Genomic DNA, 26,598 nt, shown 5'->3' with positions numbered 1-26,598 from the left:
GTTAAGGGCAGACAAAGAGTGTATACACTTACGTCACTGTGATTGATTCTGAGCCATGTCACCCAGAGTCTCCACCATTGGGTTACGATAGTCACGCAGACCCCAACCAAGTAGTCTGTCTCTACCAACTTGGCTAAGACTAGAAGTTAATGTTTTCAAGGACTGATGCCACGTTTTGGTTTGGCCTCCCCTAACTTTCTTCTAACTGAACTAAATCTACCTTGATGGATTATGTGACCTTTTGCTTCCATACTTCGTTAGGTTGCTATCATTTTACTTTGCATGACCCGTTCCTTGGTGGCTTTATTCTACCAGAATTTCTAAGTTTCACAATTATACCAATGAAAGTTCACCTTAAGCAGAGATAGATGGTGGCTATCAGTAGAACTCGGGACGTGCGTTTCGCCCTATTCGGTACTCACCAACTGGATGTGATCAGATCATTGAATGAACTTCACTCCAGGACTCGAACCCAGTACCGTTCGCCTCAAACGCCAGTACAGGATGAGAATCCTGCCAGTCTTGTAGGAGTACTTTGCACTTGGAGGGTGCAAAGCACATGCCGTACCTGCGGACACTGATTGCCAACTGATTAAGTGCGGATTGCATGCCTTGGGCATTATCGCATAGTAAGACAATATCATCCGCATACTCGAGGTCGAGAAGTCGTTCTCCAGGCAACATATCCACACCGCCATTACTTACATCCATCAGAGCTGTTTCCAGGATGTCGTCGATGGCAAAGTTGAGGAGGAATGGTGAGATCGGGCAACCCTGCCTAACCCCACTGCTCGAATGGAACAAGGGAGGAAGGTGGTTGTATGCCCTCACTCTGCCTGAGGTGTTTGTATACAGGGCCTTTAAGATGTTAATGAACTTCTCAGGCACACCCTTCTTCAATAGACAATCCCAGAGAACAGTCCTGTCCAACGAATCTAAGGCAGCCCTGATATCAAGAAACACTACGATTGTTGGCCTGCGATAAGTATGACGGTGTTCTAACATTTGGCGGAGGGTGAAGATGTGATCAATGCATCCTCGACCAGAACGAAAACCAGCCTGCTCCTCGCGAGTCAATCGTTCTCGGGTTTTAAACAACCTACGAAGAATGACAGAAGACAATAGTTTGGACGCAATCGGAAGTAGACTTATCCCCCGATAGTTGTTACAGGAACAACGTGAACCCTTTTTAAAGATAGGGACGACTATTGACTCATTCCATGATGTTGGAACACTTTCTTGCTCCCAAACCTTCGTGTCCAGTGGATTCAATGAAGCTCGTCTATTCAGCAGTTCCTCGAAGTATTCTACCCATCTTTTCCCCTGTTTTTGAATCTCCGTGATTTTCTTTCCTTCTTTGTCCTTGACTGGTCTCTCCGGTTTGCTATATCTCCATGCCAGTTTCTTCGTTGTATAATATAGTTATTTCATATTCTTTTCCCTTGAAGCTTTTACCGATATCGCTGTTAGTCCTCCCATGTATTTTTGCTTGTCGGCTTTAATGCTCTTCTTCACTTCCTTGTTTACTTCTGTGTACTCTGCTTGGGCCTTGGCTTTCTCAGTAAACCTGGCTGTCATGAAATCGCAAAACATTGAGAAAGACATTCTTCTTGTTTAATGGGATCATAAGGCTATTCGGTCAGAACTAAGCACTAACTTTAGTGATCGGATGGCCAGAATTGACTTTTGTTTTAAGGAAGGCCACAAATTATTTGGTTTTTACTTTGTTAGTAACTTGCAGTCCTGATAAACAAACAACTTCTGCACATTTTTTAAATGCATATTACCCTACTAGTCGTCGATAACGTCTGATTGGTTAAATTTGGACAATAGAGTGTTGTTTTTACTAGATAAACCAGGGTTGCGCTTGTTGTATTACAATTCCGACTTCTTGAAATATCAAGCTTTTCCCGAATTCCCGTCCTTTCCCCTCAATCGCATGGGAGGTATTATTGATAAAGTATGGTGGAGACTAGTTGTGAAGCTCCCTAGAATGAGTAGATCCAACTTGTATAAAAAGACATCTTCCAGTGGTTCATGAATCGGAATCACTATAAGGTATCTTTAGAAAGAACAGCTATGAGTTTTTGTTTCTCACCTATGATAAGTCGTTTGATTTCCGATAAGTAACTTGGTCACACTATCTTGGTTCAAAGTATATATATATATATATATATATATATATATATATATATATATATATAAAGTATCTAAATATCCATAGCTCTGGAAACATAAAATCATCTAAGTAAGTGTATCACGCCGATTAAACTGATGTAAAAGTATATTGAAATATTCAGTACCACAAATAAAATTTCTAAGGTCTTTCAACCAATTTACGGCAAAGGTTATATGAAGTTATTATTTTTCTGAGTTTGAAGTGACAGTGAAACTAGTGACAGTGAAACTTTTCGCAGTATGTGAGATTGCAATTCATTCACGATTAATTAAATGAAATGATACAAATTGTAAACTTTTGCTATTGCGCAAATATAAACATTTATTTTATTGAGGAATATAATTGGAAATTCTGATATAACCTAAAACGATAGCTCGCTTTATATAAGGTAGAGGACATTTTGGATCGAGAATTCAGTTTGGAAATGAGGTCGAATTTCCTGGCTCTTATATTAAATGAAGTATTATGAGACTCCTGAGGTCAGTTACAGATTACTGAAGATCTTATATTCTAGATTTTTCAGTATAGCGTTTATATTATTTTCAACCAACTAATTATTCATTAGATTACAAGGATTAGTTATTTGAATATTAGATAAAAAATTAATAGCGGTTTCGCAGTTATATTATACCAATCAACCAGCAGTTGTCATCTAGCAACTGTTATGTAAGGCTGAAGATAGTCCAACCAACTACTCCATTTCCAGTCGGATGATCATTAAGTATCAGTTACTCTCAGTCAACTACAACCAGGCACACATATTTATCAGTTACTCTATCGTAACGACAACTATGTAAGAAACAATTCGGAGACGGGTAGTGGTGCAATAGTTATACATTAATTGAAATTGGCTAAGAGCAATTGATAAGTCGATAAACATAATGTTGCATAGGTATCATTACCAAGTTTTGATTTGGTAACTTTGACAAAATTGAGCATTGGGTAGATTGTTACAAATAAATAATATATTTGTGATATTCCAATGAGTAGAAAAATTAGATTTTCTACTCATTGCGATATTACAAATATATTATTTATTTATAATGTTTCATACTATTTCGAGTTGATTCTGAGTGGTAAAATGAACTACATTTTAAAACGGTAAAATTAAATTCTATGCTTTAATTGAATGATTTAAATATAAGCTATCAATGTCGTTGAGGGATATTTGATCATTTAAGTAGTTCAGTGTAAACTGTAATAACGTAAACATGACAGACTACAACAAACATATACCTCATTAAAATAATAATAATACTTAGCTAAAATAATCAGAAACATCCTGTAGTATATAGTAGAAAAATAAGCTTAAGCATGAGCCGTAAGATTATATTTAATGAATAACCTAGTTACTTACTTCAGTGCTGATTAAGTGTCTGATACCGCCAGATATAGAGGGCAATATTTTTAGGAGATTCTGTGATGAAACATGAGAAGAAATTTAAACGAAATGTATGGGTGAGGTAAACTTGGATGAAGAATATCATATTTTAAGCAAAATATATTGTGTTTCACAGTACACTAACGATATAACACAAGGATGGAGAATTACTAGAAGCAGATAGGTAACAGAACGTAGCAATCAGTGTAGAGACAACTTAAATGGATGAGTAACAAATATTACGATATTCCGTCATTAGAATGATCAATCATACAGATCTATTTTATTGGTTGTATAATCGAATGTATGATCGAATTCGACAATTAATCGCTACCAGAGAAAAAATGCAAAGAGCAGCATTACTACTATGGATAGAAATCTACTAAGGAATGATTGACAAGTAAAACCCAGTTCAGCACACAGTATTACAATCTAAACTTTCTACAGTAAATCCTCACTGATGATAAGAGTAAGATTATCTTTACTACTGATGAATTTAAGTTTGACGGTTGAATTCGTTAGTTGAAGCCGTGACCAGTGGAGTCGAATCCGTTTCCAGTGAAGACAGGTATCTACCTCAGACAATGGATGAATGCTTGCGAAAGATTATAGATCGATTGAGAATGTAAATTAGCACTGTTCAATGCCGACTCAGTGGTCCCAATATAAGGTGATCGTGCGCAAAACCGAAGGTCATGGGTTCGAGTCCGCATAAAAGGTACTGAAAGAGCAGCGCCGAGGAGATCCCAACTAGGAAAAAACAGAAATTAAGTGCTGCCAAGTTACCAATGGTGGCTGAACTCATGAATTCAACTTATAAATTACTGCAATCTCCACAAAACTCCATCCTGAGCATTTAAGTTTAACGTGAAAATGATCTAAGAATTCTCTTCGGTTGAAAACGTCATTTCAAATATAGCCATTTAAAGGTGAAAATTAATATCAAACAGTTTGTTTTGACACTCAGTAATGAAATGAAATGTTTCTAAGAAGTAACTGGACAAAATTCGAAAAAACCATATATATTCTTTGATTAAATGTGCATTAATAAGTTATGCCGAAATTACTTACGCCTGCGATCTAACCTAGGGCTTGCCTAGTAATGCAGTTTGATGATTTTCGCAATGTATGTTCTATCTACTTCCAACGTCTTTTTTCCGATTTCTTCCTCAGATGGAAGTTGATTTGTTCTCTTCCACAGTAGACTGTTGCTGGTCGTATCTGGCCAACGAATATTGAGTATCTTGAGTAGACAACTATTTATAAACATTTATACTTTTCTGATGATGGTTTTAGTTCTCCAAATCTCAGCTCCGTACAGTGAAACTGTCTTGACGTTCGTATTGAAGGTTCTGATTTTGATATTGGTTGACAATTGTTTTGAGTTCCATGTGTTCTTCAACTGTAGGAATGCTGCCCTTGTTTTGTCAACCCCTACCTTCCTGTGTGCATCAGATCCTCGTTTATCGATGAGGCTACCCAGGTACACGGGACTTACCATCTCTTCCAGAGCTTCCTCATCAAGTGTGATTCTGTTGATACACGCCGTGTTGTATTTGAGGATCTTGCTTTTTCCTTTATGTATGTTGAAGCCTACTGATACAGAGGCTGTTGCTACACTGTTTGTCTTGACCTGCGTTTGTTGGGGTGTATAGGATAGAAGAGGTAGGTCATCTGCAAATTCCAAATCGACTATTTGCATTCAACCTGTCCATTTTATTTCGTGCTTTCCCTCAGATATGGAGTTTTTCACAATCCAGTCAACCACAAGAAGAAAGAGAAAGGGTGAAAGTAAACAGACTCGTCTGACTCTGGCATTCACTTGGAATGTATCTGCCTACTGTCCTCCATCCACTACTTTGCAATGTAGTCCGTTGTATGAATCCCGTATGATGTTGACGATCTTCTCAGGTACTCCATAATGCCGAAGAAGGTTGTATAACGTTCCCCCATCCACATTGTAAAACGCTTTCTCACAATAAAGAAAGTTGATGTGTAGTGGCAAGTTTCGTTCAATTGATTGTTCAACGATGATAGGTAGTGTCGCGATATGGTTTGTACACGACTGAATCTTAGTGTGATGCCTTTGTGGTTTTCACATTTGTTTAGATCTCCTTTCTTCAGTATCTTGATGAGTTTTCATTCCTCCCTGTCTGTCAGCATTTGTTCTTCTTCCCAAATCTTCCTGTATAGAGCGTGGAGCATGTTTATAGTTATTTCTGTCTGATTTCAGTGCTTCGGCTGGTATATTGTCAGTTCCTACCGCCTTCCCACACTTGTTTTATCTGATGGTCATCCTGATTTCTTCTGTCGTTGGTTGAGTGACAGCTATAGGAAGGCCTATGTCTGCAGTTCAAATGTCCGGTGAATTCAATGGAGATGATCAATTCAAGGGTTCCTCAAAGTATTCTACCCATTTGTGCTCCGGTTCTTGAGTCTCAGAGATTGGCTTGCCCTCTTTGTCCTTGACTGGTCTCTCTGATTTACCATATTTCCCTGCTAGTTTCTTCGTCGTGTCATATAGTTGTTTCATGTTTCCTTCTCTTACAGCTTTTTCCACCGTCGTTGCTAGCTCTTCTGCGTATTTCTGCTCGTCAATTCTGATGCTCATCGTCACTTGCTTTTTTGCTGTAGTGTATTCAGCTTGTGTATTGACTTTCTCTGTTGTTATTCAGCTGTTGTTCATTTCTGCCTTCTCGTTCTTCCTTTCTTGAATCTTGTCCAGGGCTTTGATAGAGACCCACTCCTCATGATGATGCTTCTTGGGGCCCAGAACCTCCTGACACGTTGAAGTTAATGATTCTTTGATCCTTTTTCAGTTGTCCTCCATTGTATTTTCTTCTTCTTTAAGTAGATCCTGTAAGGCTTCGAACCTGCTTTTGAGAGTTATCTTGAATTCGTTGAGCTTGTTAGTATCTGGAAGGAAGGCTGTATTTAACCTTTGCACAGCGGTTTCCCCAGTTGTCCAATGTTTCTTTAACTTCAGTTTCATCCTGACTGCAACCGGGTGGTGATCTAAAGCTATGTCTTTTATAGCCAGGCTGTTGAAAACACAGAATGCAAGTCTCTCGTTCCTTTCTTTTACTCCATGTCGTCCCATGATATCTTCATCGCCGGTGTTGTCCATTCCGACTTTGGCATTCAGGTCACTCACCAGCATGGTCACTTCTTTTCCTGAGCACTTCGCTATAGTCGATTGCAGCCTCTCGTAGAAGTGAACTTTATTGTCGTCATTGCTATCATTGTTGGGTGCATAACACTGGATAATATTCATTGTAATCCCCTCCTTTGTTTTGAAAGACGCTTTGATGATCCTGGGTCCATGAGATTCCCACACAATAAGTGCATTTCGTGCTTCTTTAAAAACAGCATCAGAGCGACTCCCTGAGTGTGTGAAGTATTTCCTCATTCCTGACCAGAGTATAAAGGTACCTAGTACGTAGTATTTTCTGTCCATCTTGGGTTCAATGGGTTTCACTGATTCCAAGCAACGCCAAGTTGTGTCTCTTCATATCTATAGCTATTTGACTGGTCCTAACGGTCTCCCGCATTGTCCGGACATTGTATGTGCCTATATCAATTATTGGTATGGTTGGTAGAAGGGGCATTGATTTCGTGACTTCCAAAGAATTTCGGCTTTCACCACGGGTTATCATAACTCTTCATTTTTCAGAAGAGTTCAAATGGTTGAAATCTTTTATGGTTAGTGTTTTTTCGGTAAGGTCGTTTTCTAAGCAGTGAGGCTGCTGATGCCGTATCCAACCATCCCCCATTACACAGGATTGAGACCGGCAGTAACCTTAGAAGAGCTACATGGGTTTTAATGCCAAACACAACATACTGTTTCATAAACGATAACACGGATTCAAAGGTGTGACACATACTTTAGTCAAATTCATTTTTATCAATTCTGTATGACATATTTTCTGTAGTAACTAAGTACGAATATTTTCTTTCTTAATATTACTAACTAATCATGTATATGAATGAGTATATTTTCTTATTATTTCGAAGTGTTTTTCGAAAGTGATTACTCAGGCCATAGTGATACATCTCTCTGTAAAATGAGCACAGTAACAAAAAAATTTCAGAGACATTATTGAAATACAAAGTTTATTAGTGCTCAAGCAAAAGTTTAAAAAAAACTTGTAGCATAATGTGTACGTACACAACAAATATGGTGGTAAAAGATGTGTACACTACAGTACATATTTATCCGGGAAAGATTTCGAAAAACACGAAAATGACAACGATATTGTGGATCATTGGTTGGAAGACTCTTTTAGACATTCAGTTATATGTCTGACCCATCAAAGTTAGGACAATTTTATAGTGCCATTTTCGGTCAAGTATAAAAGCCCGGTAATGGTTGGGGAGTTAGATTGCATTTATCTTATATCGCTAAGCACCTACAATATTATCATTCAAGCAGTGTAGACAGTCAAGCATTTATAGCAAAAGTACCAGTGTTTCCTGACAGAATGAGTTACATTACTTGCGAGCTAGTAAAACTAAAAAGTTGGTCATATATTGGTAAATTGAAAAGGGATAAAACTTCAAAACTCAATAATTAAACGATGGATAAGCTTATAAGAAAAAGGCCGGAAAGTGAACCAAGGACCGTTCTAAGTGGATGGGCAGGACACATGCATGACGATTTCCCAAGAAATGCCCAATAACTTGCAAAAGTCACTCATGACCCAAATACATATCACTCAAACTTATAACAACAATATATCTGTATGACAACTAAAATTGTTAAATTCTTCAATAACTTTGTTCGTCAAATAAGAACTACATCTTTTGACGGAATGGGTAGTACTAAGTGACACCAGGGGTGACAGATTTTGCTTCAAGTTCTCATCCTTTATAACAGGTTGATAAAAACTAATAATTTTAAGAAAAATAAATGATTGTTAGTATGGATATAGGAATTTCAGACGTTCTTGTTAAAAATATAGGACTCTAGTAAGAATAACAATGAAACACGTAGCAAATTGTCAGACATTACAAATATGATTAAAAGAATTAAAAGACTATCCCTGATATATATACTAGCGTCGATAAGATAACTTATTGGCCGAAGCAATCGAATTGCAGACACTAATTTATAGATTTAGTCAATTAGTCACAATCGCAGATAAACCTAGTACAAATATGTATTAGCTCAAGTTACCAAACCAAATAAACAGGGTAAAAAGAAACTAACGAGAAAAATAACGAAGACGAAATCACGCAGTACCGTTGATAATGAGAAAGACTAAACACTGAGAAAGTTGTGCGAGAATATGGGATGAGAAGATATAAATGAAGGAATTCTAAAACTCAAGATCTAAAGGAAGATAAAGAGTGAACGCATCTAGGTCATTCTGACTGCTGTTAAACCACGTCACTCAATGTTGAGCGATCGTGATTATCACGCGGACCTCAAACCAAGTGGTATGCACCTACCAACACCTCCCAGGCCATCAGCTAATTATGTCATGGATTAATGTCATGTTTCAATTTGAAGGCTCTCCGATTTCAACCTACTTAACCAAATCCCGCCAACAGTAAACGTATTCAATAACCTCACGCCATGAGATCAACCTAAATGGCCAAGATCGGTTACGAAGTAATACTGTACAGTCGTATGAAAGGAATAGATCCCAATCATCTTTGTATCATCATTTAAGACATTCAGGTAACTTCGTATTATGTTCGCTCTCTACTAGATAGGAAAATGTTAACTGAACACGCCATGTGGATTAATAGGTTTCAATGAAGATCAATCCCCGAAATGTAAGATGAGGTCTGGTCCGCGAAATCAAATAGAAAGAGTGGTATTGGACAACCCTCACGTACACTACTTGAGGTTGACGATTCTAATGACAGTCCGTGATAATCTATGACTCGGTTGGTTTAAACATCACTACGCCTACATTGGTATGAACACCCAGACCATGCCATTAGACATTGCATCACAAGTCTAGCTGGAAACCTAATTTACACAAACCAATACTTGATTAATGAGTTATATCAAAGACAAACACAACAATAAGTGTGTAAAACCTTGCAGCAGAAGGTACACATTATTAACAGGTTATAATCACTTTAAATCTCGAATCTTTCTATGGAGACCAAAGTTACTATTTGAGCACTACATAACAATCATTTGAGTAAGAAATAAATACTTAAGGTGCCTGGATAAGAAAAGGTATCTCAAATAGAGTATTTTCAAAAGACAAATAAAAATGATTCCCCTAGAGAACTGTGAGAAGTATTATATTCTACAAAATGTACCTGGAAGAATTACCTGATCTAACGGTTCATCTGACAAATCGTACGAAATCCCAGTGATTTTCAGATACTTATTTGAATTCATACATTTGATGGTAATTTTATCCGCATTATTAACGAAGCTATCGGCTTCCACAGTATAACCAAAACATTCGACAAGATATTTCAAAACAACAGAAATGTTTTGTGATTCAGTCAGTAAAAAGGCATTTGGACCAGCGTCGAACGTGTATGCAACCTATACATGGTAAAAAATATTCATTATTAACCATAAAATGAAAATACCACCGGTTTATTGAAGGAACAACTTGAGTGAGAACTTAATCTAATTTAAAGTTTTTATGCAGAAGCAGCCCACCATGATCTTCCAAAAACAACAGATATGCTTAATGGATATTAGCACTGAACCAAACAAATGTTAGCAAATTCGTTTCAGCGTAACTCAAATAGTAAAAATAATCGAAAATCAAACTGATAAAAGATCTACGAAATGATAGTTTATTTATTTATTTGAACACATAAATATTGGTACAAGGAAGCACCACATATATATGTGCCACACAAAACAATGAGAATGGAGAGAGATAAAGAATGTTAGGTGCGTATAGGAAAAAAAGAACAATAACAACCACAAATTAGTGAATTTTAGTATAATAAGAATAATATTGGGGGAAACAGAAATGTACAACCAGAATAATTCTTTCAGTTAAGGATGTTACGTCAATTTTCTATGAAGAAAGTAGAAAAGGGTTACAGCAGGATCGCCACTGGCTTCTACTGAGTCATATCTAATAACGTCTCCAGACATTGTGTTGCACCATCCCTAGGACCCCAGCTAGGGAGACGGAAAGGACAAACAGAAGCCAGCACTAAACAGCCTTCTTTGATACCACGATATCATGTCATACACTGACCTCCTCTCCGCTTTTTCCAACCAGTCCCAGAGTCGACAAATAGTGCACGACGTTGAATTCTCTGGTATGACACCCGTAAGACATGTCCAAGCCACCAAAGTCTATATTTCAAGTTGGTGACACCAAATGGATTATCGTTTCTGAGCCCGAACACAAGATGCCGAACCTCTGCATTATTATACTTAGACCAACTTCGTCATGGTCAGTCTTCAGATGTCCGCTAACTGGTAAAAGTCCGAATGAGATATTGGCATCAAAAATTCAACTTGAAGCAACAACAAGAATAAGGCATTCACGATTTCATTAGTTAGAGTCCAGAGGCAAGATGCCCTACCGTTCGACTAGCCTAAATCACAGATTGCATTAGAATTTAACAAAGGACACATCATTTTTTGACTGTAAAAGGAACTAGTTAACTAAAATTCTTAGATCTTAGGTTTCTTGATAACTCCAGCTGAAGCTGATAAATAACTAACCTGGGCGAGTTGAGTTTACCTCGAACCTGATAGTAAATATGGAATAGATTAACAAGACATCAATGATAAAAAAGTACACAAATTTGTAACTTCATTGGATGCTAAGTGATGTTAAGGCATTACACACCAAAAAGCGATGCTGTGCAACTAATAATTGTATATTTATTTTGTTCCATAAATTTGAAGATGAATGTTCCGTTCAGTTTTAAAGATAATACAATCAGAGTTGCATGGTGAGGGCTAGCTTCAGTTGGTCCTTCACGACTCCCTGGCTGGGGTCCGAGAGATGGTGCAACACAGTGGCTAGAGACGTTATCAGATATGGCTCAGAATAGAAGCCAGTGGCGATCCTGCTGCAAACTTCTTTTACTTTCTACATGAAGAGTGGTTCTAACTTTCTTAACTGAAAGAGTCTTCTGATTGTACATTTCAGTCCGCCTTATCTTTTCATCCCTTCTCTTCCTACTTTCATTATTTTGTGTGGCGCATATGTATCTGGTGCCCTTTTGTACCAATATATATGTGTTTAAATAAATAAATAAAATAAATGACAGAAAAAATATTGATTAAGAAAATACGTGAGATGGCTATTCAACCATATTACGAACTTCATTGGTAACTCAACAAAAATACAACCAAACAACTTGTGATCTGTACCAGACGGTATAATTCAGCAGTTACTTGAAGATGTTGGAAATTATACACTACGACACGTTCATTATATTCTCTCCATCTGTCTGCCCCCAAATGCCCTGGTACGGCCGAGAGTGGGGACAGTCCGCTCTCCCTCTCGAAATGCTCTCACATAGCCTCCGACAATAAAGTCCTACTCACTGCTTTCTCGTGGCGAGAGTGTTGTTCACGGAAGTGAGAGGACAAAAAGCGAATGTCCGGCGCTGTAAACGGGACGTTGGACACTGAAAGTCCACCTAGGGGAGTTGGAAAACCCTTATTCCAAACCAATGGTGCACATGGTCTCCAGTATCCTGAAGAATCAAATCCCGTATGAACCAATTGTTGGTCACCGGCTACCATGGGACTGCATCTCCTTATGATGTTCCACTCCCTTGTGGGTTAGACCTATAGGGTCAAAGACTCGAAGTGTGGCCCCCTAAGAAAACCACCTGCTTCGGTTTGGGCACCTGGGTAGTATCACAGCCCTCACACAAAATGTGGCGCATATGTATCTGGTGCCCCTTTGAACCGATATGTATGTGTATAAATAAATAAAACTTTATCTGTCTCTTCAAAAGACTTGTTTTACATGTGTTCACGCGGGGACCCTGTGGCATCTGCCGTTGGTGTCGCACTAAGCGCTAGAGCTGAGGCAGCACTAATCTATTGGATCCCCATTAACAGTCGGTTATGTGCTGTTAGATTAGGAAGCTCCATCAAAGTGAGAAGAAATCGGCGGGGAAACAATGCGTTTCTGTCATCTCCGCCTATGCCTCGACAGATTGCAGTCCGGATGCAATCAAGGATGAAATCTATCACCAGTTAACTGTTCTCCAGAAAGTGAGTTCGACAGATAATGTAGTACTAGCCGGAGACTTGAATGCACAGGTCGGGCGTCTAGGCACAGAAGAGAGTCGTTTAGGTGGTCGATGGGGACTTGTTGGTCGCAGGATAGATAAAAGGAACCGTCTACTGCAACTGTCCACAGACTACAACCTGTTTCTGGCTAGCACTAACTTCCGGCACAGTCATCGCCGGTGTGCCACCTCGCGTCCTCCTTCGGCATCTCAAGCCTGGACTCAGATTGATCACATCGCAATCAGCTATCGCTAGCGTGGTTGTGTACAAGACTGCTGCTTCTTTTGGAGTACCTATCTGGAGTCTGATCATGCCCTGGTCTGCGCCAATCTCTCCTTACTTTTCAGTGGCCGAAGGATTGACCACCACCAACGGATCGATGTTAGCAAACTGGCTGCAACTTCTGTTGCAAGTAAGCATCGAGCGGAGCTAGCCTCTAGGCTAGCTACCATCCCACCGAAAAGTATAGATGAGCATTGGTTGCAGCTGCATGACGCCATGAAAATGGCGAGTAATGCCGCTTGCGGCTTCGCGAAACGTTTCGCTTATAAGCACTGGGTTTCTTCTGGCTCCTTACAACTGATGGAAGCCCGTCAGTCTATTCCGGGTGACCGGGAGTTTGACCACGTACGAAGGCTGTTAAATAAACGAATAACAAGACATCAAGGATAAAAAAGTACACAAATTTGTAACTTCATTGGATGCTAAGTGATGTTAAGGCATTACACACCAAAAAGCGATTCTGTGCAACTAATAATTATATATTTATTTTGTTCCATATATTTGAAGATGAATGTTCCGTTCAGTTTTAAAGATAATGCAATCAGAGTTGCATAGTGAGGTGATTCGTTTATTAATTGTCAGTGTAACAAGCCAGTCGACCCATGAAATTGGCTCACTTTACGAATTTGAATAAAGCAAAAACAAAAGTTGGGACAGAATAATATGAATTAAAAATGTTTCGTGATTTCCCATAGGCCGTTTAGAATCGTATATGCATCAAAGTGTAACATCGAGGCACGATATGATGAGAAACAATTGACACTGATATCGGAATCAGGACAACAAAGATTATCGATTATATATATAAGAACAGATGGGACATTATTTATTTGTACACATGAATATTAGTACAATGAGGCATCAACTACATATGCTCCACACACATAATTGTTATTTCATTTGGCTTGTTTGTGGGCTGTGATATTGCCCGGGTGACCAGACCGAAGCAGGTGGTTTCCTTCGTGTCGTACTCCCCGATTCTTTACTTAGGGGTGTTATCCACAAGGCAGTGGAGCAACGTAAGGACATACGGTCCTATGGTAGCCGGTGATCAACAATCGGTTCATACGCCATTTGTTCCTCCAGGATTCTGGAGCCCATGTGCACCATTGGTTTGAAATCAGGACTTTCCTACTTCTATAGGTGGATTCTCCATATCCACCAACCCGGTTAAAGCGCCGGACATTCGCTTTTTGTCCTCTCACTTTCGTGAACAACACCCCCGCCACGAGAAGTCAATGAGTAGGGCTTCCCTTACAGCGGCTGTATACGCGTGGCCACGTGAGAGCATTTCGAAAGAGAAAGCGAACTCTCCCCCACCTCGATCGTACTAGGGCATTTGCAGGCAGAACCGGCAACTAGCAGACACATCGTGCCGCCTCACCGGACGACACACGATATGGTGCTCGAACCCACGACCCTGAAACTGAGAGTTTCATGGTTTAACGACTGGGCTACATAGAATTCAAAAATTTTAGAAGGATGAGGCAGTAATTAATTGAAGTCCGGAAACATAAAACAGACTCTGTGATAATTAAGGAAGTTGTGTTAAGTTTGCATAAGATTCAAATCACCTAGAAATAAATATTAACAACCTACGCTTGTTACCCCTCATGGCGGAGCATAGGCCGCTCACTAGCATTTTCCATCCAACTCTGTACTAAGCAATCCTTTCCATGTCTGTTTCCGATTCCAGACACAGTGTGTTGTTTGGCCATCCTCAATTTTGTTTCCCGTCAGGATTCCAAGTTGGCGCTTGCTTAGTAATGCAGTTTGATGATTTTCGCAATGTATGTTCTATCTACTTCCAACGTCTTTTTTCCGATTTCTTCCTCAGATGGAAGTTGATTTGTTCTCTTCCACAGTAGACTGTTGCTGGTCGTATCTGGCCAACGAATATTGAGTATCTTGAGTAGACAACTATTTATAAACATTTATACTTTTCTGATGATGGTTTTAGTTCTCCAAATCTCAGCTCCGTACAGTGAAACTGTCTTGACGTTCGTATTGAAGGTTCTGATTTTGATATTGGTTGACAATTGTTTTGAGTTCCATGTGTTCTTCAACTGTAGGAATGCTGCCCTTGTTTTGTCAACCCCTACCTTCCTGTGTGCATCAGACCCTCGTTTATCGATGAGGCTACCCAGGTACACGGGACTTACCATCTCTTCCAGAGCTTCCTCATCAAGTGTGATTCTGTTGATACACGCCGTGTTGTATTTGAGGATCTTGCTTTTTCCTTTATGTATGTTGAAGCCTACTGATACAGAGGCTGCTGCTTCACTAGTTGTCGTCATTTGCGTCTGTTGGCGTGTCAGTCAGCTACAACGTAGGACCAAGAACATATATGCATCGGTCAAAGTTGTCATACCTCATTAGCATAACAAGACGAACACCAAATTGATAGAAGTGGTTAATTCAATGGTAGTAATGTATAAAAGAAAGATTGCATATACGGTTATAATACAGGAAGGAAAAATTAGTTCGTAGAAAAAAATATATAAAGCAATTTTAGTCTCACGGCTTAAGGGTAGATAAAAAGTGTATATACCTACGCCATTGTGATCGATTCTGAGCCATGTCACCCAGAGTCTCGAACCATTGGTTACGATAGTGTGCATATCTCAATGGTAGATAGACTATGATCTTGAGTAGATGAGGGACATTATCTTACTTTGGGACGATGTACAAGCTACACAAATCGCACTTCATCAGTTAGTAATGAGTGTTCGTTACTGCAACCCGATAGTGTTTGGGAAGTGACGATACCTTAACACGTGTTATTATTCTGAAACAGTGACCTCGGTGCCTTCAACATATTTTACGAATGCCATTTTACAGCCCCCACACTGTTCACTACTTGCTGAAGTTGGAATTTAGTTGAGGTGGAGATGGTAAGTTCATGATATAGTCCCATAATTATGGAGCTCGATTGTCTCCCCATACTTGGTTGAGGTCTTAGAGGTGGTGTAAATTAGTGGCTTGGGACGTTATCAAACACGGCTTGAAACGGAAGCCATTAAATATCTTGATGTAGTACTTTACAACATTCTTATTGAAATAGAGATGAGCTCTCTTAACTGAAAATCTATCTTGACAATATCTTTAACTGGACTGTATTTGTTACTAAATACCATTCTTGGATACTTATTTTAAAAAGGTACGCTCCACTCTTCTTTTTCTTCACAACATTACCGCTTCATTTGTAGGGCGAGTTGTTTGAGCGGTCTACTGCTCTCATTTTATGTGTTATGATAATTAAAAACCTCACTACGATCCAATTTTCAAGCCATTTAAATAACAAATGAATTTTAAAGAAATATTATCTCACCACATTTTTCATAAAGTAATTGTTTATGCTGTGAACAAAATCCATTATGGAATGGCTTAATTCATTAAGGTAAATACAAGGCGGCCAGGTATCAAGGCATAAAGCGTGAAGTTGGTTACTTTCACGCATAGTCACTTCTGCTAATGCAGAGAAGTCACGATCTTTTAAGGCTGAAATAATCTCTTTTTCATGTATTTTAGAAGATGGTACACGGCCATTTCGAAACAAATAACTGGTTTTTACGCAGCAAAGCATTGCATCAGTCGAGCCAACAGGTTTAGGGTTTTCATTAGTCTAAAAAGCAAATCGAAAACCAGTGTAAAGGTAGTATAGCTATAAATGACGATATCAAAACTACATAATTCAAATATATTACAGAAAACAGTTTGAGACAATTAGCTTTTTTAGTTGTCATAAACCGACAAAAGTAATGTTACCGGATAACAAAAGGTACTTGGATTTCTGACCAATCTGAGTAATCAACCTATTTCACTCCTGAGAATTGTGCAATTAAACAATGAATGCTTCATATCAACGTTTAAACCAAGCAGATTGGATCAATATATCTTACGCTTATGACTAACCTGTGCATACCATTAAGATTCTAAAATTCATATATTACATTAGGATAAGTAGCAACCAGAATTATTTCGTAAATGTTGTATTAGATTGGCTGCCATTAGCTGTGGTGAATGATAATTTACTTAATCTTTATTTATTTACTTATACTGAATTACAATCCTAGTGATTTCCCATAAACTACTAGTTGAGAGAATACGTATATGGAGCGTGACGAATGACCAGTTTGTTGAATAGGTTTCACTGAATGACACTAGGCAAGAGATTTTATTTTGTCAGTTAGAGATTCGGACGAACCAGCAGGTATCCTCACACCAAACAAATTTCAGTGATTCATGTCTTTCTGTGATTACGTAATATTGTCAATATTGCAACACTTATGAATGCAGGAAACCGAACATATAGTGAGACACTCAAATTATCGCTCATATACTTAAGAAATATACCAGCCTCATGATTTATTTAGCATTTGATGTGATACGCATCAGGAAATACATATGTCTATGTTTGATTTATAAAAATCGGTCAATTGAAATCAACATGTCTATTGTTTTGGGGATAACGATATTATTCGGTTGTTCTAATATTTGTGTTTTCTGTAAATTACTACCGTTTGACTGGTGTGATAGACAACATAGAGAAAGAAGAGTACTGACCGAAAAGCAAAGACTGGAAAGTATACTTCAGGGTTAGACTGATACCAACGCAATAAATATACTACTACTATCAAGGACATTTATAGACAAACAGTTGACAAACAACAGAATAAAATGCTTTATTGAAAGTAATAACTAACTTCTGAATTTAATCACGTTAAATATCTCGGTGATATAGTTGGAACATAAGAAGCTAGAAACTCTATAAAATAAATAGGACTTAATTAAAACTTGGTAACCATGTACAAACAAAAACAATAGATTTTGAGCTTGGACATATTGTTTTATGAGTAGAATTATCTTTATATCTGGCTCCGTTGGTAACCATAATAGGGCCACATGCACAATAAACGGAAATGAAGGTGTTTCATCGACTGGTAAAAAAAAATCGCTAATTTAGGGGCATAGTAGTTTTTAGCTGATATTATTATAGCAAACTTATCAGTATTATTTCGCGCTGTTAGTCGACTTAAACGCCTTTGCGATTATGCGTGCCCTCATGTCCCAACTAAGTATTGTTAGACAAAATTTATTTTAAACAAACTTATTCTCCAGATAATAACCAACAGATAGATCACAGGATTAAGGTGTGCATAGACGGACCAAAGTTTACACATATGTATGATTCATCGTGCATATATAAAATAAGCCTGGAATCAGAAATTTAGTGTTCAAGATGGTCAGACAAACATCCAGTCATTCACAAACCTCTGTGTTCATAATTATTTGTAAAAGTGGATGCCAAATAGCTAATGAAATTGTAATTATGCTTCAGACAAATAAGTGTTAGCTTCATACCACTTTTTTAGTAGGGCTTAACACTATGGGTGTACAAAACAACGGTGAAATAATAAATATATACAAAAATTAGAACAACGTTTCTAAAGATGACTACATTTTGAAAAACTTTCTATCTATTAATTAACGCCTAATGTGATAAATTACGATCTGAAAAATACGACCCCAAGTACAAACTATAATTACCCATAGGTTATACCTGACCAACACTTGGGTAATAATATGTGCAATCGAGAATATATATAAAAACCACCCTTACTGAACACAGTTGGATGGAAAATGCTAGTGAGCGGCCTATGCTCCGCCATGAGGGGTAACAAGCGTAGGTTGTTAATATTTATTTCTAGGTGATTTGAATCTTATGCAAACTTAACACAACTTCCTTAATTATCACAGAGTCTGTTTTATGTTTCCGGACTTCAATTAATTACTGCCTCATCCTTCTAAAATTTTTGAATTCTATGTAGCCCAGTCGTTAAACCATGAAACTCTCAGTTTCAGGGTCGTGGGTTCGAGCACCATGTCGTGTGTCGTCCGGTGAGGCGGCACGATGTGTCTGCTAGTTGCCGGTTCTGCCTGCAAATGCCCTAGTACGATCGAGGTGGGGGAGAGTCCGCTTTCTCTTTCGAAATGCTCTCACGTGGCCACGCGTATACAGCCGCTGTAAGGGAAGTCCTACTCATTGACTTCTCGTGGCGGGGGTGTTGTTCACGAAAGTGAGAGGACAAAAAGCGAATGTCCGGCGCTTTAACCGGGTTGGTGGATATGGAGAATCCACCTATAGAAGTAGGAAAGTCCTGATTTCAAACCAATGGTGCACATGGGCTCCAGAATCCTGGAGGAACAAATGGCGTATGAACCGATTGTTGATCACCGGCTACCATAGGACCGTATGTCCTTACGTTGCTCCACTGCCTTGTGGATAACACCCCTAAGTAAAGAATCGGGGAGTACGACACGAAGGAAACCACCTGCTTCGGTCTGGTCACCCGGGCAATATCACAGCCCACAAACAAGCCAAATGAAATAACAATTATGTGTGTGGAGCATATGTAGTTGATGCCTCATTGTACTAATATTCATGTGTACAAATAAATAATGTCCCATCTGTTCTTATATATATAATCGATAATCTTTGTTGTCCTGATTCCGATATCAGTGTCAATTGTTTCTCATCATATCGTGCCTCGATGTTACACTTTGATGCATATACGATTCTAAACGGCCTATGGGAAATCACGAAACATTTTTAATTCATATTATTCTGTCCCAACTTTTGTTTTTGCTTTATTCAAATTCGTAAAGTGAGCCAATTTCATGGGTCGACTGGCTTGTTACACTGACAATTAATAAACGAATCACCTCACTATGCAACTCTGATTGCATTATCTTTAAAACTGAACGGAACATTCATCTTCAAATATATGGAACAAAATAAATATATAATTATTAGTTGCACAGAATCGCTTTTTGGTGTGTAATGCCTTAACATCACTTAGCATCCAATGAAGTTACAAATTTGTGTACTTTTTTATCCTTGATGTCTTGTTATTCGTTTATTTAACAGCCTTCGTACGTGGTCAAACTCCCGGTCACCCGGAATAGACTGACGGGCTTCCATCAGTTGTAAGGAGCCAGAAGAAACCCAGTGCTTATAAGCGAAACGTTTCGCGAAGCCGCAAGCGGCATTACTCGCCATTTTCATGGCGTCATGCAGCTGCAACCAATGCTCATCTATACTTTTCGGTGGGATGGTAGCTAGCCTAGAGGCTAGCTCCGCTCGATGCTTACTTGCAACAGAAGTTGCAGCCAGTTTGCTAACATCGATCCGTTGGTGGTGGTCAATCCTTCGGCCACTGAAAAGTAAGGAGAGATTGGCGCAGACCAGGGCATGATCAGACTCCAGATAGGTACTCCAAAAGAAGCAGCAGTCTTGTACACAACCACGCTAGCGATAGCTGATTGCGATGTGATCAATCTGAGTCCAGGCTTGAGATGCCGAAGGAGGACGCGAGGTGGCACACCGGCGATGACTGTGCCGGGAGTTAGTGCTAGCCAGAAACAGGTTGTAGTCTGTGGACAGTTGCAGTAGACGGTTCCTTTTATCTATCCTGCGACCAACAAGTCCCCATCGACCACCTAAACGACTCTCTTCTGTGCCTAGACGCCCGACCTGTGCATTCAAGTCTCCGGCTAGTACTACATTATCTGTCGAACTCACTTTCTGGAGAACAGTTAACTGGTGATAGATTTCATCCTTGATTGCATCCGGACTGCAATCTGTCGAGGCATAGGCGGAGATGACAGAAACGCATTGTTTCCCCGCCGATTTCTTCTCACTTTGATGGAATTTCCTAATCTAACAGCATATAACCGACTGTTAATGGGCATCCAATCGATTAGTGCTGCCTCAGCCCAAGCGCTTAGTGCAACACCAACGCCTGCAAGACCAGACGAAGATGCCACAGAGTCCCCGGATGAGCGCACGTGAAACAAGGTTTTCGAAGCGACAGATGGAGAGCGAATTTGTAGTACTTCACTAGAGTCTTGAATACGGGTCTCGGACAGACAGCAAATATCAACATTAAGACTTTCTAAAGACATAGCCAGCCCCATCTGTTGTCCAATCTGCATTAGTGTGCGAACGTTGAAGGAAGCCAGCTTGAACGGCGTACGTGGTTTCAGAAAGACTGCTTCAGTATTCGTAATCGGTGGAAGCATTCACTTTCAACCAGACAGTGACTGGAGATCGTTTAGATAGGACAGAGTTTCCACCATGGGCGAGCTGCTGCATAAGTTGGAAAGGAAGAATACACAATTTGAGAATAAAGGAAGTGAAAAAGCGACGCAGTAAATAATAGTAATAATAATAATAATAATAATGATAATAATAATAATGTAAATTGTCTTTCTTCTATTAGGAACGAGAGCAGTGTAGTTAGTGTAGTGCGTCATTTCATGTCATTTGTGTGTGGGCTGTGATACTGCCCGGCTGCCCAAACCGAAGCAGGTGGTTTTCTTAGGGGGCCACACCCCGAGCCTTTGACCTAAAGGTCTGATCCACAAGGCAGTGGAGCATCGTGAGGAGATGCAGTCCCATGGTAGCCGGTGACCAACAGCAGGTTCATTCGCCATTCGTTCCATCAGGATACTGGAGCCCATGTGCACCATTGGTTTTGAATCAGGGTTTTCCAACTCCCCTAGGTGGACCCTCCGTGTCCACCAACCCGGTTAAAGCGCCGGACATTCGCTTTTCGTCCTCTCACTTTCGTAAACAACACCCGTGATGTGAGAAGGCAGTGAGTAGGACTTCCCTGGCGGAGGCTGTATATTCGCTGGCCATGTGAGAGCATTTAGAGAGGGAGAGTGGACTCTCCCCACTCTCGGCCGTACCAGGGCATTTGGGGGCTTTTTTTCGTTAATTCTTACCTAAATCAACTCAGGTACCTAAGATCCCATATGTAATCGCATTGTAATTAGTTTATGGAACCGTTGGAGGTGTTACCTTTTCGACTAAAGTATATTAGTAATCAATCACATAATCACATCGTAATTTCTAGCTTCATCATTATTGATTTGTTCCTTACACGAGATTAGTTTATTTGTAACTCTACCTAAAATCCTATTCCACTTTTGGGGGGATTAGAATGATATAATCCTGATAATGATCACGTTATTACGGTGTACACTTAGTTGATTGAATACTCATATTCTGCATAAATGATTCATATTTATTCAACACTTTTTCTGTCAAACAAGCTGTTTAAAATGACAAACAGCAAGTAAAACTGAGTATCTTATTGCTAGTTCACGAAGATCAATTCGAATTATCATACACTACAAGAATGCGGCATAAAATTTTAAGAAACAAATAGTTGTTCACAGAGATGCCAGGGAAGTCCTTATTATTCTTTTTTTTTTTAATGCGACTTATTAAAAATGTTTGGCTAAAACCTTATTTAATCTCATTGTCTTTCTTGACAGCAGCTAAGGTGTTTGTTGTTTTTATAAATCTCAACTTGGTTCTTTCCTGTCACTAGTCTCTTTTATGAGGAGTCGTATTCACAAAACTATGTTCGTCATTGGTGGCGTCAACTCAGGTGTAGAATGTATTTGGATCATCATTTTTATGAAATATTGCTATTATCCAAACCTAGCTTACGGTGATGTCATGAAATACGAGTGCATTTCACGTAGTTTTGCTAGTAAATATGAGAATTTTTGAGATTAGTTACTGGGTAAACAGGCCATTCTATTTTCATTTGAAGCGCTAAGTAGTATGACATCCCGTCACATATTTGGTGTATCTGAAAGCTGAACATAGTAATATCTACTTTGTTAATACGTTGTCTTATATGATTCCAGGCGTTACCTGAGGTCCGACAGCCTAGGGTTCATAGTCATAAATAAATGTTTCATTCACTGAAACTTGAGCAGCTATTCTGTGACAAAATTCGTATAATCTTCCTTACACTTACTATCAAGAAATGAGCTTAAACTGTTTCCAGTGTAGATTGCAGTAGATCAAAGATGCACTAACCTAGAAAAATATATCATATTTTTTGAAGCTAGTTCCCAAACAACTAAATTGGATCCGCGTGTTGTGTACATTAGTTCATAGTAAAACCCATCAATTTACTCGAAATTTAGAAATCTTTAGAGCAGTATATTTACATTTCCCTTAAAAACAGCAAAACTGATATTTCCATTTTGTTGCATACCATTTCAGTAGCGCATAGCTATATGTTTATACAAACAATTTCGCTATCGACGAAAATAGCAAAGATGTGTTCAACTTGAACTCACTTTAATGTTAAAAACTTTTTTAACCTCTTGATTAACACTTACGTATTGTGTTTCCTTTTATATGCTATGTTCAGGTTCAGTACCATCTAGTTATCTAGAACTACTAGGAATTCAGTGTTCATCTTGTTGTGCTAATGAGGTGTGGCAACTTGAACCGATGCATATATGCCGTAGCTGGCTGACTAATGTAGTACTTATCAACCTGTAACAGCCTGTGAGTGTTTGCGAAAAACTACTAGCATTGAAAACTTCATATGCAACGAATCACGTTTTTGACAAAATAACAGTCTACAAAAGACAGAAACCATCAGAGACTACTATGTTAAATTAGGTAACAACATCATAGAAATCTAAAACTGTCAATAGCAAGCTGATATGAAGACAGGTAGCTCATAACGGTGCTAAACTTCAGTGACCTTAAGTCACCGATCGATTATTTCTAGAACATTTTTTAAAAATTACGCATCAAGTTCACGAAGAAACTCTGAATATGGAGAGTTGTATAACCGTCATACTGATGATCATACAACTGTAAAACCTTCACAACTAGATGAATTACTTTAAAATCTTAGTCCTAATTGCACCGTGTGTCATGATCCATTCCGAAATCAATATTGCTTTCAAATGACTGTCAATCTGTGTTAAAGTTATCATGCATCTCTTAAAAGACATAAACTTCGCCCTTCAGTTAGTACAGCAAACTTACAACGCATATAAGAACTCTAAGTTCTGGCCAATACGATGCAGGAAACAGTTGTTGGACAGAAGTGTGATCATCATGGTTGTTAGACCATTGTACAAACCCTCCTAGTAAGCTCCGGCATGATGATCCAGAACCACGCCGTGAAAGAGAAGTGTAGTCACCGTCCAAACCATACATCGTGCCTAATGCAAATGCTAACCGTATGAAAATATTGAATACACATACCGAACGCTGCAGTTCCAGATGCACTAGATGCCAGCCCTGCAGATGTCGGAAAATTATTTTCAGACTCCACACACAAAAAAGGTGAAGGGACCAACCTTCCATCTAGTCTAGAACGCAACTGTGCTAATTTAATGAATAAAATTGTAAATATAGACATACCAACTATTAATACATCTAAAAGCCTGCCTGGAAATCGCATGATCCTAAGAAATACTTACGAGCAATTCGATGACTCACTTCCCGTTAAGTTTGAACAGTGACTCCTTCAGGTCATTCTTTGTAAACATTGCAGTTTTAGTTCCGACCTGTATGTTTCTTATAAGGTTTAACAATTGAACAAACATGAGCCTGGTTTAAGGTAAGACTTATCGAAGAGGTGGACGGATATATGTTCAAATCATCGCCTTTACCCCCTACAAGTACTGTTAGTTGCCATGACATGTTACTCACAATACTTGAGCAAAGCTATGTTTACCGGACAAGTAACCTCTACCAGCATAGGGTGTCAGGTTTCGTTAGAACCGACAGTGGCGCTTCACCAACAATACAATATCCAATATCTGTATTAGAAACAAATAAAAAGCGAATTTTTTATTTTAGGTTACTTCATGATGTTATTATGATATTTCAGATCCTTGATTTTATAGAATTTGAGTGACTTCGCCACTCAACTTCAATAAATCTATTGGATTAAGTGTTTTTTTACTGCGTGCTATTTAAAAAGGACAGTGGTTTTTTTCCTCGTTGAGTAAATTCTACTGTTTTGATCGCTATTAACGTGTCAAGACTACTGTTTATACTTTGACTGAATTTCTTTCAGTTAAAGTATTCGACTAGAGTATCATTTTTGGTATCCTAAATAGTTTATCGTCGGTACTCTAGAGTACCTTGTTTTTTCTATTGTATCTGTTAGTGCTTTGATCCTAACTATCTACAGTTTCTCTACCTATGATCAAAACTCACTTTTTCATCCTAAAATGACTGGAAGGTGCAACAAAAGCATTTGCCAGCGCCCAGGATGTCGATATCCCGTTGACAGCGGCATGCAGTGCGACGAGTGCAAAGGTTGGTACCACGAAGTTTGCACGAATCTGACGCCTGCGGCTTTCAAACGGTTTAGTAAGCATGGCTGCATATGGCTATGTCAACAGTGCTGTCTGGATGCAAATAGCCTGTTAACCGAGGCCGTCTCAATGATCAATGCTGCGAAAAATTGTCTCGGCAAGCGCGGTCGGGACACGTCGGTCAGAACTCGATCTGTCGACACGCAGATTGATGTAAGGCAAGCACAAGTGAGTCCAAAAAGTGCTGACCCACATCGTCCAAAGGAGGAAGGACAGCCTCCAAAGAGGTCTGTCCCAACCAGAAACTCGCGAAAAAAAGTCTCTTCTGTCTCCCGTATCCAAAATGGTACCCAGAAGGGGACTTTTGGAAGCCGAAACCGCAAGGCTCGGTCAGTTTCCAGCGCGAAAGACGACCCGACCTCCCAAGTCATCCTCAACCCTCCGGAATCCCATAGTACGCCTGACGCGACTGTGGTTACTACTCCAAACAACGTCGACGATTGGGTACGGTCGTAAAGAAAAAACGACAAAATGACGTTAAAGGAAATCCTACCCCCACCAAAAAGGTCGAAAAGCCGAAGTCTGATCACAGTGACAGATCAGTCATTCTCCATAGAGTCAAGGAGAGTGAAATCTCGGAACCGAAAGCTCGTTTTGAGCATGATATTGTGTTGATAAAACAGCTACTCAACCAAGTTATGCCCCAAAACATCTCCGGAGTCACCTTGCTAACGGTGTATAGACTAGGTAGCCTGGCGAATTTGAAGCCTAATCAGTCTAGACTGCTCAAAGTAGTTTTCAAATCCCCAAACGAACGCGACTTAATCTTACAAAATGGACACTAATTAAAAGGTTTAGGAGTTTTTCTCCGTAAGGACTTACCGCTGGCGGACCGTGTAAAAAGACGGGAAGCCGAAAAAGAACTACAGCTCAGATTAGACGCTGGCGAGAAAGACCTGAAAATTGTACATTTTCGGGTTGTGAAGCTTCGACAGAGGATGATGCCGAAGCCACTCTGGGTGAAGCACGAGGCCATTTAAATAGGCTTCGGATCTGTTATACCAATGCCCGGAGCTTGCTCAATAAGCTATCGGAACTAGGTGTACAGATTGACTCAGCTAGGCGAGACATAATCGCAGTCACAGAAACGTGGCTGACGCCGTCTATAGATAGTAGGGAACTTGATTTCGAGGGTTTTACATTAGTAAGGACCGACAGAATACAAAAGCGTAAAGGAGGGGGAGTAGCTCTATTAATTAGGAATGCTATTCCATTCACCATTATCGACAGTGTATCCCATCAGAGTGGGACATATGAATTAGCTGCTGCCTGAAATGCAAGGGCCAAGAGCTACTGCTTGGTTTGATCTATCGCAGTCCAAGCTGTGAGATA

General features: G+C 39.3%; 1 protein-coding gene across 1 annotated transcript in view; it reads right to left on the bottom strand.

Moving 5' to 3' along the window:
• Window positions 1–24,641, bottom strand: part of Smp_172660 (diphosphomevalonate decarboxylase) — a gene marked incomplete at both ends in the record, with an annotated part of 25,242 nt that extends 601 nt beyond the window's left edge. Inside the window, 8 exons of the mRNA XM_018789264.1 lie at window positions 3,537–3,596; window positions 9,856–10,077; window positions 16,376–16,669; window positions 23,921–24,111; window positions 24,143–24,324; window positions 24,380–24,447; window positions 24,485–24,555; window positions 24,593–24,641. Coding sequence (XP_018646478.1) covers window positions 3,537–3,596; window positions 9,856–10,077; window positions 16,376–16,669; window positions 23,921–24,111; window positions 24,143–24,324; window positions 24,380–24,447; window positions 24,485–24,555; window positions 24,593–24,641 — 1,137 coding nt within the window. The remainder of the gene's footprint in view (window positions 1–3,536; window positions 3,597–9,855; window positions 10,078–16,375; window positions 16,670–23,920; window positions 24,112–24,142; window positions 24,325–24,379; window positions 24,448–24,484; window positions 24,556–24,592) is intronic.
• Window positions 24,642–26,598: the final 1,957 nt, after the last annotated feature.

Source organism: Schistosoma mansoni, assembly GCF_000237925.1.
Source record: "Schistosoma mansoni, WGS project CABG00000000 data, supercontig 0136, strain Puerto Rico, whole genome shotgun sequence".
NCBI classification, from domain to species: Eukaryota; Metazoa; Platyhelminthes; class Trematoda; order Strigeidida; family Schistosomatidae; genus Schistosoma; species Schistosoma mansoni.
The sequence above is the reverse complement of the archived record's forward strand: the minus strand, read 5'-3'. Positions and strand labels throughout refer to the sequence as shown.